The following is a 14,505-nucleotide window of genomic DNA, read 5'->3' on the forward strand; positions in this document are numbered from 1 at the left end:
GTGAACACTGATATGGCCCCATCTGGGAAGTCTCCGGCCTTCCCTTTTCTTTTCTATCCTCCCTGGAGGTGAGCAGGGTAGCATTGGGCTCAAGAAATGGAGACAAGAGCTCAGCTCCCAAGACCAGTTTCTCATCTAGCTTTATGTAAAAGACCCTCCCAGCTGATACAACTCTTCATATAGAACAAGAACTCAGGAACAGAACTGTTCTTTCTCCGGGGTGGGGGTTGGGGGGGGGGCGGTTGTCCATACGGGGACCCAGGGGACCAGGACGTCTGTGGGCTGGAACAAGATTCAGATTCATGGATTCCTAGTTCCATCTGCTTTTCCTTAGAGATAATATGCTAAAAATAGATGGTACTCATTATCGTGTCTCTTCCCTACAGCCCCAGTGAAGCACATAATTATTGAGCCCCAACGTGTGCCAGGCACACGCCGGGATACGGAAAATGAAGACGGCACATTGTTTTTGCCCTCAAGACGGTCCAGTAAAGGAAAGGACCAAACAGAGAGTACGTTCTTAACACAATATACTCCATTGTCAAAATACAGCCTTGTTGCCATGGGAATCCATGGGAAGTGAAAGTAACCCAGGATGGATGTTCTGGGAATTCAAGAGCTGGGTCTTACAGGATAAGACTTGAGGAGGAAAAGATGGGACGGGCTGTCTAGGTATGGGACATCGATCTTGTTCAGCTAGCTGGTTTAATAGCTGCGAGGCTGAGTCTGAATGGGAGACATCCTGTGTTTAACTCCAACTTTTGCTCTGACGAGCACTTCTGACATCCTTTTCTTGGTCATGTGGAAGCCTTTTGTAAGGCCTGCAATTTATCACTAACAACCTGCTTCCAAGAGAAAACACAAATGCCTCTTGAAAGCAGTGGTTGGCGAAAAATAGATGACTAGATTGAATTCAGAAGCAAAGAGAAAATGATTATGAATGGTTTCTTAGTCTTTAAGATGTATTTTAGACTGAAGAATTACAGTCTGAGTAAAGACGGCAAAATGTTCAGAGAAAGTCAGCCAGGCCAAGCAACATCCAAAAAGAACCATCATTTAAATTTAGAAGTATGGGTGCCTGGGTGGCTCAGTCGGTTAAGCGTCTGACTTCAGCTCAGGTCACGATCTCACGGCTTGTGGGTTCAAGCTCCGCGTCGGGCTCTGTGCTGACAGCTCGGAGCCTGGAGCCCGCTTCGGATTCTGTGTCTCCCTCTCACTCTGCCCCTCTCCCACTCCCACTCTGTCTCTGTCTCTCTCTCAAAAATGAATAAACATTGAACAATTAACAAACCGTAAAGCTAGAAGGAATTTTTTGTAGTTCTTGTGATTCTTTGAAGAACTTCCAAGAGAGCCAAATGACCAACATTTGTATGAAATTATAATACTCTGCTTGGTATTGGGTGGCAGAGAAACCGAGGGCGTTTGAACTAATTCATTTATACTAATAAAATCACGGTATTAATACTATTATCTTCCTATGCTAACAGAAAGAGGCATAATTAAGTGAAAACACATGTAGAATAATGTAATTCTCCAGGGCTAGAACAGTCTTTAGAGATCATCTTATCTGATGTCTCATAAAAATGAGTATTTAGTTTGAGGGTTACTTATTACAGAGGCATTTATACTAGTTGTAGTCAATTTGGAAGCTAATGCAAATTACAAATAAGAAAATAAAGGTAGTCCTGAAGCCTACCACCCAGAGAAAACAACGGTTAATACCTTGGAGCCAACTAAATGTCGCTCCATGCAAAAACATGTTTGCAAATTTAGGACCGTATGGTTCGTACGATTTTTGTAACCTACTTTGGCACTTAGTGTATATAATGAAACTAATTCCATGTAATTACATACTTTACCACGTGAGCTGAGTGGGTCCATTCTATTTCATATTATGTGATGTAACATCCCTCGGGTGGCTCTCATTTTATAGATCTAAGGTTGAGGCCCAGGGAGAAGCTACGTGTCCAAGTTCGCACAGCTGATTTCTATTAGAGTCAAGATGCGCGGTCACATCTCAAACACCAAGTTCAGAGCTTTAGCGATTACGTACCTGAGGCCAAAGTTTTGGTTTAGCTATGAGTTCCCATTTCCCCCTTTTGAAACTCAAAATACACCATCAGTTGGAACTGATGCTTTATTCTGTCCCCAGACTAGTGGCTGCATCGGCTACGTGCTGATTTTGTGCCACGCCTCTGATAGCACTCTACATACCTGTTGCTCGCCCTTTGTCACATCAACAATTAAGTACCATTATCCCTCTTCCAGTAAAGAAGAAACTGAGGCTCAGGTGTTAAACGATTCAGTCTAGTTCACTGATCTGGTGCGTGGGGAAGCCCGGCTGTCAATCCACACCTTAGTCATGCTGTCTCAGGAGCCACTGTGCCCTCCTATATGCACTTTCTTGTACTTTCTTGCCCCTAAGCTCCTTGAAGATAGAAACAATGTCTTATTCGTCTGTGAATCTGCAGGGCCTAGAAGAGGTGGGACACAGAAGTGCTTACTGGGTGGGGAACGCTTGGTTTAAGGGTGATGGTGAGCAAACATCACAGGGTTGTGGAGAGCAGACACTTGGCTTACGGTGACTCAGTGGTACAATATGATTCCAAAGGAGCTAACGTTCCTTTCAGTCCCTCGTGTATTTAATGTTTCACCCAACAAGTCTTTAATTGGACACCCACTGCCAGACACCTCACTAAGTGCCAAAATATAAGCATGAGTAATGGTCCTTGCCCTCAAATGCTCCTACTCTAATGGAAGAGGAGGACGTGAAAAGTAATGATGGCAACACCGAGGGAGAAGTGCAATGAGAGGTTAGGCGCACAGGTTAAAAGCGAGGAACGCTCAGAAGGGGCATTACTGCCCTTGGGCTGGACCTTGAGAGGGATGGGCTGGGAATAAGGAGATGTTCGCGTCCGGCAGAAGCCCCCTGGGCGGGTAACCAGCCTGGTTTCCTATGGCTAGAACACAGGATGGGTACGCTGTGGCCTCTGGACCTACAGAAGGAAAAGCCTAGAGGAGTCATGGGGGCCAGACCCCCCCTGGCCCATGGGGGCCAGGATGGCGGGTGGAGTCCTTGAGAAACAGGTTGAACTTTTAGCTTCGTAGAGGCAATAAGGAGCCCCTTAAGGGTTTTAAGAAGGATAATGAGTTCACCAGATGGCTCTGGTGGCCTTCAGAGGGGTGGACTGAGAGTGGAGGCCGGGAGATCAGTTAGGCGACCGCAGCAATGAGAGTAACGACCTTTCTAGAACTGTAGCGTTTGCAGCGTGGAGGGAGCAGGTGGGACACTAATTGCTAGTACTCATCAAGTGCTTATTCTATGCCAGGCCTCGTGCCAAGTTTCCATGATCACATTTGATCTCTCTGACCCTTCTACTCTGGACCAGTGGTTATTGCCCCCACGTTACAGATGAGAAAAGCCGGGCTGAGAGAGATGGTCACTTTTCACGAATTCCCTTGGGATCCCACAGCTGGTTGATGGCACAGCTGGGGTCTGAACCTAAGTCCTTTAACCCCGAAACTTGTACTCACGCGTGTTATGATAGAGTACTTCTCTGCAAGGGCTGCTGACGAATGGGAGTCCCCAGGGATTGATAAGATATTGGGGGAGAGGGTGCCTCTCTTGTTTTGGGCTCAGCGTCATCCACTGAGACAAGGAGTTGTGCAGATGGGGAGATGCCCGTCTGAAGTATGTGGGACCATCTCTCTGGAGACACTGCCCAGCCGCCCGGTGTAAGGTTTTCTGCACTTCTCGTGACCGGGGCACCTGACCCCCAGGAGCAACCCGCAGAATGCCCCCGAACCATCATGAGCAGGCTGTGGGTGACAAAGAGATACACAGTGGCATCTAATGAACTGCTGACTTCCACCGTAGTGGAGAGAGAAGCCTGAACGAGCAGCTTCCCGCTCCTCATTAGTTTAGTTCCTTTGAAAGCAAAGCGGGAGTCAATACAATCCTAGCCGATAACCGACCTTGGCGCAGGAAGAAGCTGAGAAAAACACTCGGACGCTGGCAGCCGTGAGCCTGGGATTACGTTTACGTTCACAACCCTACTTAACAATTTCACTACAAGTTTTTGCTGAAGACCTCAGATCAGGGGCGCCTGGGTGGCTCAGTCGGTGGGGTGTCCAAATCTTGATTTCAGCTCAGGTCACGATCTCACGGTTCCTGGGTTGGAGCCCCGCGTCGGGCTCTGTGCCGACAGCTCGGAGCCTGGAGCCCGCTTCGGATTCTGTGTCTCCTTCTCTCTCTCTCTCTCTCTGCCCCTCCCCCTGCTCGTACTGTGTTTCTCTCTCTCAAAAATAAATAAATAAATAAATACATACATACATACATAAAAAAAATTAAAAAAAAAGAAGCTGTGCTCCCCTTTGAATGGCTAAGTTGTAGCTGGTTTAATTTTATTTTTACCACAAACGTGGCTTATTTTGTTCCCACATGTCTTTACCCTCTGTTTGGCCACAGGACACCGGTCACCCCTAACCACGTTACCTAATTTGGAACTATTCTGATGGTCTTTGAACCCTGGGCATCCGGTGGGAGTTTCTTCAGCTTGACTTAAAAGAAGTTTACGCGGTATTGACGAAGGTGGACTTTGGAGCCAGGAAGACTCGAGTTTGAATCTGGGTCTGTTCCTTACCGGCCACGTGCCCAGGATAACTGTTTAACCTCCCCAAGCCTGAGTTCTTCAGACGGTTGCCATGGGGATCAAATATACATACAGCGTCTGATGCATGTGTGCAGCAGGCACAAATTAGCGTCTAGAATTCACAAAGACCCTCTGCGAATCCCGTAAGAAAAAGGCAAACAGCCTAACACGTAAAGCAGGCAAAGGATATGATCTGACAATTCACCGAAAAGGAAATCCAAATGGTGAATAAGCAAACATATAAAATGCACACACTTAGTCATGATCAAGGAACTAATGAAAATAATGAGACACCCATAAATGCAACAAGAATTTTAAAAGTCTAACGACAGTGTGGGTGGCAACCAGAAGCAACGGGACCGCGGCTTGTGAGAGGGAAACTGTTTTAAGCACGTTGGAGAGCAAATTTCGCAATATCGTAAAAGTGGGAAATGCGGATGCCCTACAATGCAGCGAGTTTACTTTCGAATAGAAGTTCCAGGAGAGGTCTTCGATAATGGTCACTGAAGCATTTTTTTAAGTAGGGAAAACTGCTAACAGCCTGAAAGTCTATTAATAGATCAAAGGATAAATATATTTTGGTACGTTTGTATTATATAATAGGAACATATTACAGCTGCGGAGATTGTGAAAGCTGTCAACAGAATTACATCTGTAGACATCAACCCACACGTAACTAAAAAATACAATACTGCGTGACAACAAAATAATTTTAGAAGTAATTTATAATACACACATAACTAAATATGTATTTAGAAAACCTGGGGGGCGCCTGGGGGGCTCAGTCGGTCAAGCATCTGACTCCTGATGTCGGTTCAGGTCATGATCTGAGGGTTGTGAGATCAAGCCCCGCGTCAGGCTCTGCACTGAGTGTGGAGTCTGCTTGGCATTCTCTCTCTCTCTTTCTCTGCCCCACCCCTACCTCAAAAGAAATGAAACAAAACAACAACCACAAAAAATCACAGATGGGAAGGGTACACATTAAGTGCATTAGAAATTGGCGCGTACGAGAAAGAGAGGAGAGGAATGCCGGGGAAGAGAACTTCAGCAAAATAGCTTAAATACTTTACCCTTTTAAGAGTGCAGAAGTAACTACGACTCGTTATTAACACTGTTTATGCAGGGGTTGGTTCATAGACGTTCACCTTATTAGGATCATGCACATTTTCTGAGGTTTTTTTGGGGGTGATCTTGGCCTCATCTTTTTCTCATTGGGTTGGCCCCTTGTGGGCTCAGTTAGCCCGGTGCCTCCCACACCAGGGGAGAGTTGTCTCTGCCACTTCCAGCTCAGATGAAGCTCCACACTGCAGGTGCGGAGTCTGAGTGAGGGGCCACTGGCTGTCACCAGGAAGTTCATCCAGAGAATGAGCTGCGACTCACGAGAGCCAGGAAAGGGCTGGAGCCGATGGAGAAATTCCTCTCCCTTTCTCCGCCCTGAGCTGCCTTTCCCCCCGCCACCTCACTGCCCATCCAGAGACATTCCAGCTGAGTGTCTCTCCTCAATCTCTTCACAGTCCACGTGGCCATAGAATACCTCGTCAGCTTGCATTTGCCTCCTGCCCTCTTCCCCTTATTTTCACTGCCCTGGGGGTGTACCAGCCCTTCAGCCTTGTCTCAGGCTCTGTTCTAAGAAATCTAGGCTGAGACATTTTTTTTAATGTTTATTTATTTTTGGGGGGGGGTGGTGCAGAGAGAGAGAGGGAGATACAGAATTGGAAGCAGGCTCCAGGCTCCAAGCTGTCAGCACAGAGCTTGACGCGAGGCTCGAAATCACGAGCTGTGAGATCATGACCTGAGCTGAAGTCAGGTGCTCAATCTACTGAGCCACCGAGGCGCCCCTCTTTTTTGGTACTTTTTTGTATTTCAAAAACAATACAGTGCAAGGAGCATAGTAAGTGCCCGACGCACAATGTCTGCTATTGTTAATACTGCCCCAGCCAAATTATAATCAGATCCTGTACGTCTCGGAGCTGTGAAACTGGAAGGAATCGCAAATTATTGGGTGTGGAGGAGACCGGAGCTCCTATTTAGTTACTGTTCAGTCCAGTCTATAAAGCTGATGTTCAGGATTGGAACTGGGGATGTTGCTTAGACTGGTAGGCTAGCGAGTGCCTGAGCTGAGAAACAGAAGTCAACGTCCAACAGTCCCCAGGTTTTGGTGTCTCCATCTCAATCACTTTCCCAATGGCTCCCTTTCCCACTGGGAGTCTGAGCACTTTTTGAGCACGCAACGGCGGGCACTTACTCTCCGCTGTGGTTTAGGTTGTCATAGCGCAGGAAGAGGCCCGCGTAGACGGTCTCAGTCAGCAGCGCGTAGATGGCGATCATAATCAGCAGCACGGCCAGCTTCAGGACAGAGTTCAGGCGGAGGAAAACCGCACAGGTCACCATGGCCAACACCCCAGTGAAGACGAAGTACTGGGAAGAGAGAGAGGGGAGGTGGTCAGACTCAACAGGAATGTGGGAGGCTCGCTCTCCTCGGCATGGGTGCTCGGGGCGGTGTGGGGGGGGGGGGTCTCCTGATACAGATGGCCGCTGAGCACCTCCAGTTGGAGACCTCAGGCTGCCCTCCTGTTCAACAAGCCTCCAAGAGAACTCATCAGTGCCTTACCACCACCTCCCAAGCCTCTGTTCCGTGGTGTTTGGGGACCATTTACACCAGCCCTAGGCCAGAACGCTCGGTCTCTTCTCTGCTGCCTTTCTCCCCCACCCCCCCCCCACATTCCACAGCCAGGCCACCCCCAGTCTGCAGACTCCACTCCCTTCATAGAGCTCACATCCATGCAGTCTCCCCTTCTGAGCTCTTTCCGTTCTGGTTCTGGAACGGTTTCGGCAGCTCTGTCTCCTCGCGGGCCTCGACCCTCACTGAACACACGTTGGCTTTCTCTCTCCAGAATCTCTAACACACGCCTCATCACCCCACTCCTCGCCTTGAAGGCCTTCCCTGGCCCACCATTCCCTCAAATGGTGTTCTCCTTGCTGAGTGGGAAGCTCACAAGGCCATGACGGATCAGATCTCCCTTCACTTTCCAAACCCAACGTAGGCTTCGGCCTCACAGTCTCCTTGCAACTCCCACAGCTGTTTCTGGACCCTCCTGGGCCCCCGCTTTGCACCCCACAACTTCTAGCTCAAAGCTCATTCCCGTGACTTAGCCTCGCTTCTCTGACAAGTGTGAGCTCAGGTGTCCTTGCCCCTGAGAAGCCTTGGTGCACATCTCCAGGTGCCCTGGAAACGGTCTCGTTCCTCCACAGCACCCCCCCACCCCCCGCCCCACACCCAGGATAAGGTCTATCTCCTTATGTTACAAGTAGCTGTTTAAAGGGCCAGTCTGGCACCACTCAAGCTAGAACACCGAGTGGCCCCCACGGGTCAGTCTGCCCAGGAAGATTTCAGCCTTCCGGAAGACACTCCCCGGAAGCCTATTTCCCTTACAGAAGCAGCTCATTGTATCATTTTGGATGAACAGGTTCAGATTCTGACTATCCAGTGGGAAAAAAGAATAAAACCGGCATCATCAAGGGCCACTTGATGGCTGTACTTGGATCTTTCCACACTTTTTCTCTTGCAATTTTCAACGTAACTGGCCAGGATGGGCATCGTAATTCCCATTTCGCAGGTAAGAGACTGAAGCTCAGAGAGCTCACGTAAATCGCTCGAATTCTCACAACTGGCAAATGGCACCCAGGACACCCGGATGCATCTGTGCACGTCCCCGTGACTCCAGTGGACACACGGAGCTTGAGAATTCCTCAAAATCCATTCTAGCCCTGTTATGCATGGCTCTGTGTAGCAAGTGGAGGTCTCCTCTCTCCTGTTATAGACAGAGACCACTTCTGTATGGGCAGAGGAGACCAGCAAGAATTTCTAGAATCTCCGAATAACTACAGAACAGGTTTATTGAGTTCCTAAACCAAACTGACCCATTAATGTACACATTCAACAGTGATATCAAGCAAGACCCTACTGAGGGCAAAGGCCCCATGCTATTATAATGCATGGGGTAGACTCAGGAATAAATAAGGCAGTGTTCCGACAGATCCCCATGTCTGGGGCGGCCTTCGCTTTTGTCTTTCTTAGTAAAGCCAGTTGTGTCCTTGTCTCAAATGGATGATGTGTTTTCCTCCCCTCTCTAAGATCTTCCCTTGGCAAGATTTTCGGGTAACTCATCTTGATGTCTCCGTGCCATCAATTTACCAAATAGAGAGGAAAGATGAATAGGCCCGAGGCATCCTGTTTCATCATTACCTGCATCATGATGAAGAGCTGTGCACAGTTTTAGCAGTGCAAATTATGAATCATGTATTAAATCAAAGCTGTCAAAATGACTGTGCCCTTGAGAAAAACTTTATGAGGGCACAACAGTCAAGTTGAAAAAGCGTAATGAGGATTTATGGAGTGGCTATTGCAATCAGGGCATGGGCGCTGGGCGCTGGGGATTCCAAGGTGAGTGAGAGATGGCCTGGACCACATCTTGTGGTCTAAGATGTGAGGCCGACGTGGAGACACCAGTGACAATGTGCCATGGAAAGTGCTCTGCCATCACGTGTGATGGAGCACAGGGGCAGAAGGCATACACGTTTGGAGAAGGATTTGTGGGGCAGGCAGATCTGAACTGGATCTGAAGGATGTATAGGATTCACACGATGGAAAATGGAAAGGAAAGAACATTCTATGAAGATAGAATGACGTGAACTCAGGAGTGCCAAAGGCCAAATCTATAGAACTCCTGGGGTATGTCAAAAAATCGCATAATAAATCATAAGGGGAGCCAGGAACATAGGCAGGCAGATCAATTTCAAATGAATTGCCCGCCTCCTTTCTCTGCCAAGACGTCTGAAATTATCAGAGTTAAATACAGTCCCATATCTGCACGAAGGGTTGATGGATCTTTCTTTTTGTGGTCTCAACCAACCGGGTTAGTGCTCTCTCTCCAGTTCTACCACCTCCCCCCATTCCACCGAAACAAACCACCCTGCTCACTGCCTTGCACAGTTTAGGGAACTTTCCGCCCTAAAGTATAAAGCTGAACCTCATGGTGATGCTGTAAACCGCAGGATCATCAAAGGAAAGAGGCCCCTGGATAAATAACATCAGGAGCTTCTCCTCTGTCTCTTTCGTAGCTTGAATGAATAGTGGGAGTGGGACCAGGAAATGGAGAGGAACAGGAAGCTACTGAAGTATTAGGACTTCGTGAAAATCTCTCTTTCAGCTGGGTCTGGACCCATAAATTTCATGTTTCCAAAAACGTGGGAAGATGCCGGACCTAACACAGTTACTCAGTTTCTGTCAAGTGATAGTCTCTGTGCTCTTTAAGTCACTCCAGGAACTCAGAAGCCCCATAGTCTTTAGAATGCCCCCCACAGGGGACCCGAGTAACATAAAGGGTTCATAGGTGGGGCAGGGCAGAGACTGTTGGCAAAGCCACATTGCAAAAACTCTCATGTGGACCGCTGAGAAGTCTGCCCTATAGTCTGCAGTCCACAAGGAACCACGGATGGGTTTCAGGTTTGCGATGGATTCAGTAGATCTAGGAAAAAACTGTGATGTGGGTAAGTACAGGATGGAATGGAATGAATGGAGAAAAGCTGAAGGTTTAAAAGAAATTTTTTTTTTTACATTTACTTATTTTTTGAGAGACATAGAGGGAGCACAAGTTGGGGAGAGGCAGAGAGAGAGGGAGACCCAGAATCTGAAGCAGATTCCAGGCTCCGAGCTGTCAGCCCAGAGCCCGACGAGGGGCTCAGACTCACAAGCCGTGAGATGATGACCCGAGCCGAAGTCGGACGCTTAACCGACTGAGCCACCCAGGCGCCCCAAAGGCTGAAGGTTTAAAGACAAGTTTAGGGACCTACCCAACAGACGAAGCAAGAGCTGTGTCTAGCTTCATGTGAAGGTGAGGAGAGAGGGGAGTCGGAACTGGTGCTAAGCATTCCAGGAGGGATTAGTCTATTAACTAAGAGAAAAAAAAAAAACAACTACAGAATGAAGGATGGGGAAAGGGAATGCGTTCAGTTTTAGGCTTCTCAAGCTTTAGGTATCGAGGGTGGTTCAGTAAAGACAGCTCGTGGCCACCGCAGGTGTGAGGCTGGGGTTCGGAAGACAGATGGGGCTGGAGACGTGCAGCTGACATGGTTCAGCTGACCCCACAGCTGTGGAGACCACCCAAGCAGAACATGAAAAGGAAAGACAGAAGACACAGAGACTAAAATGTAGAGATTCCCATATTTGAGGGGCTGTGGAGGAAGAGAAATTGAGAACATTGATTAGGGATTGTTGGGGGTGTCAGAGAACAACGAGGAGACAGGAGTGTAAAAGCACAGAACCCAAAGAACAAAAATATCCATAGATGGGGCACCTGGGTGGCTCAGTCGGTTGAGCAGCGGACTTTGGCTCAGGTCATGATCTCGTGGTTCGTGAGTTTGAGCCCCACATCGGGGTCTTTGCTATCAGCACAGAGCCTGCTTTGGATCCTCTGTCCCGTCTCTCTCTGCCCCTCCCATGCTCAAAAACATGCACACTTTCTCTCTCTCTGTCAAAAGTGAAAATAAGCATTAAAAATAATCTCCATAGACAAAGATTTTCAGAGGAACATTTCAAAGGCAAGATACAGAAAAATGTCTTCCAAATAACAGTGGAAAGCAGGACGTAAAATTTTGTATGCGCTATAATCACAGCAATGCAAAATATGGACACAGATAGGACATGGCTTTGGAGTGGATTATTTCCATCTAGTCCTTTAATTTGATCATAACATCCAATATCAAATGAGGCAATGGGTCGAATGCACTGTTTTGCAGTGAGTCCTTGTATTCCCAAGAAGTCTGTATCCCAATATAGTCATGGGGTTCTCTGCTTCTTCCTAGTTTTTTAAAGCTTATTTATTTATTTTTTTGAGAGAGAGAGAGAGAGAGAGAGAGAGAGAGAGAGAGCACGGGAGGGGCAGAGAAAGGGAGAGAAAGAATCCTCAGCAGGCTCCATGCTGGTAGCACGGAAGCCAGACGTGGGTCTCGATCCCACAAACTGTGACATCATGACCTGAGCAGAAAACAAGAGCCAGAGACCCCCAACTGACTGAGCCACCCGGGTGGCCCTGCTTCTTCCTAGGTTTTAATGATGAAAAATAATAACACCGGGATTTGCATGAGTAGTGTTAGGGATGGGCCAGTTTCCAGCGACCTCTGATAAAGAAAACACACAAGCTGTGCACTCTAAGGGGAAAAGAGACCCAATAATGACACATCAGTTTTGACCAGGAAAATAAAAAAGATTGCTGCAGTGGGCACTAGGCACTGGTCCCCAAGTTAGGAAATACAGATCAGAGGCATTTTGATAGTGAGGCTGAAACGTGGTAGGAGAAGAGAGACAAACCAGGAGCATGTGCAGATGTGAGGCAGCCTGGGTCCTGATGTTAGACGAACACTAGGTAAGAGGGGCAGGGGGCGGGACTCAGGTGGGGGTGCAGATGCCTATACATCAGGGGTAAGTTGGTAGAAGGTGGAAATAATAATTATAACCGGCCACTCGCTGGGCGGGCACGAATGCTGTGTAAGGTCCTTTATGAATGCCTGCTTCTGAGTAATTGAGACTTTCTTCTTTCAGATAATACACGGACTTGGGAAATTACAAATTACAAATTCCTTCCAAGTGTATGCGGAAAAAAATCGGAGTCCTACATCATGGCCAAGGGTCAAGGGAAGCAAAATCTGATGAAGTTTGCGGGAAACAAGCATTTTGCCAGCTAAATGCTGGCAACTCGTTGCTCTGTGCTCGTTCCTCTACACTTGCAGAATGAGGACCTACAAGCCACCAAGAATTGTGGCAGGCTGGAAGACACCATGCTAACGCCAGGACGTTGTCACAAAGTATCATAAATGACCTCAGCAACGGGTGCGTATTGTCCTCCTAGAAGGGGGGGGGGGAAACTATCACACAGCGAGAACGTGAAGGAGGCCTTGAATACCGACCCACGGAAGTCACCCAAGCTGGGCTGCGTCCATTTGGTTGCTGTGGCATTAGGAACTCAGAACAAGAGGGGCAGATAGCCGGCGGACCATTTTCAGAAGTCACTGCCGTTCAAAGAAAGAATCCAGACTTTCCGATTCACGCAAAACCGGATTCTCAACTCTAACTCTTCGTACAAGCAGCAGAGTGAAGGGCACGGAGGCCAAGGCTGGAGGCTGCTCTGTTTCGTCCCGAGCCTCCCCTCCCCACCATCGAACAGTGACGGTGTTAGGAACCTGGGGTCACCACGAGCGTGGGTGGGGATATAACCAACCCGATGTTCCCCGCCGTTTACTGGGTTGTGTGTGGCAGAGGAAAGGGGCGTTTTGTGTATGTTGGGTGCTCTGGTACAATCTTCCTGTGCTTTGGCTTATTCTAGATCCCGATTTCCATGATTGACCTTTTTTTCCCCCATACGGGGGGAAGAAAGGTTAAGTGTTGTCTAGTTCATTACAGTGATTAGCTTAGGTATGTCAAAGAAATACCACAAGGAGATGCAACGTTTATGACTGACTTGTGTTGAGGGCAGATGGACTCTTCTAGAAATTTCCTAGAAGAAACTACATTCTCAGTCAATACTTTCACCTCGAAATCCTTCCTGGAAAGGCACGTCTATATTAATGATGCCTACAAATAATGACTATCCCAGGAAAGCTATGAGGCAAACTCTAATCACAGAGCAGGCACAGTAGCTATTTCTTATGGAAAGGCACTACTAGAAAATATTTTTGGAAATACAGGATGATGCTACATGCTTGTCTTGTCTCTGCTTCTTTGAGGACCGAGCCGAGACCCTTGTGAATGACCATCACAACCCATTTTTGAAAAACATCAAGAACGCAGTCTCTCTCTGTGTTTTGATTCCTAAACGGCGACGTCTCGCCAGATCACCCATCTCAGTGACTTCCAGAAATTAAATGTGCTCCCAAAGGACGGCAATTTGACATTGTTAAACATACATCTAGGAAGTGTATGCGGTCAGCTGAGAACAACAGGCAGGGAGGAACATGGTGGGATTGTTGGAATAAAGTGTGTGCCCTCCAAGGCCCCTCCCTGGGCGTGGGCAGCAAGCGCAGGGTCTGGAAGGATCTGGCTCCCTGAGAACGGTGCCACACAAGGTGGTCACCATCTTGTACCCAGGGGGTGAGGCCAGAAGAGCAGCATTATGAAAGGGAAGCAGGCTATGAGAAGATGGCCTGTTCAAGTGTTTAGTCACACATCGGGCGCATAACCATGTAGATAATCTCATGTTTGGAGCACAAAGCCTTGTGCATTTAAAAAAATATGTTATGGCCCTTAACTGCCACTTGGGCAGGCTCTGTTTTCCCCGAGTTACCAAAGACGTCAAGAAAGAAAGAAACTAGCATTTAATGAGTGTTTTGGGGCATCTGGGTGGCTCAGTCAGTTAAGCGTCTGACTCTTGATCTCAGCTCCGGTCGTGATCTCACTGTTCATGAGGTCGAGTATTTGCTGTGTGTTTGCTCTATCTGTCACCCAAACAATCTCATGGCATAGGTATCATTAATAATCTCCTTATACAGTTGAGAAAACGAAAGCTCAGAGAACCTATGTGACTTGTCCAAGGCCACACGGCAAGTCAATGTCAGAAGAGTCCTCGCTCATCTGAGGTCACCACGCAGCCTCTGGCGTCCTCACCTGTTCTGTTTCCCATGTTCCGTTACTGCCCTTGAAGATCTGAAATCTAAGCGTTGGTGAACTGGGGCTGGTTGGTTTCTGGATCACGCTGTGCTTTTTATGGCTTTTTGGCTCTTTGTGGGGAAAGGCAAGTCTAAAAATTGATTATCATTTGGGAAAAAAAAAATAAATCTCCTTTACGGATTTAGGCATAAT

The 14,505-nt window shown here is 47.8% G+C and overlaps 1 protein-coding gene across 1 annotated transcript in view; it reads right to left on the reverse strand.

Annotated features, from left to right (window-relative positions):
• Positions 1 to 14,505, reverse strand: part of ADCY8 (adenylate cyclase 8) — a 220,151-nt gene that overhangs the window by 32,758 nt on the left and 172,888 nt on the right. The window contains exon 12 of the mRNA XM_042923617.1: positions 6,898 to 7,070. Coding sequence (XP_042779551.1) covers positions 6,898 to 7,070 — 173 coding nt within the window. The remainder of the gene's footprint in view (positions 1 to 6,897; positions 7,071 to 14,505) is intronic.

The sequence above is a fragment of the Panthera leo genome, chromosome F2, assembly GCF_018350215.1.
Source record: "Panthera leo isolate Ple1 chromosome F2, P.leo_Ple1_pat1.1, whole genome shotgun sequence".
Taxonomy (NCBI): domain Eukaryota; kingdom Metazoa; phylum Chordata; class Mammalia; order Carnivora; family Felidae; genus Panthera; species Panthera leo.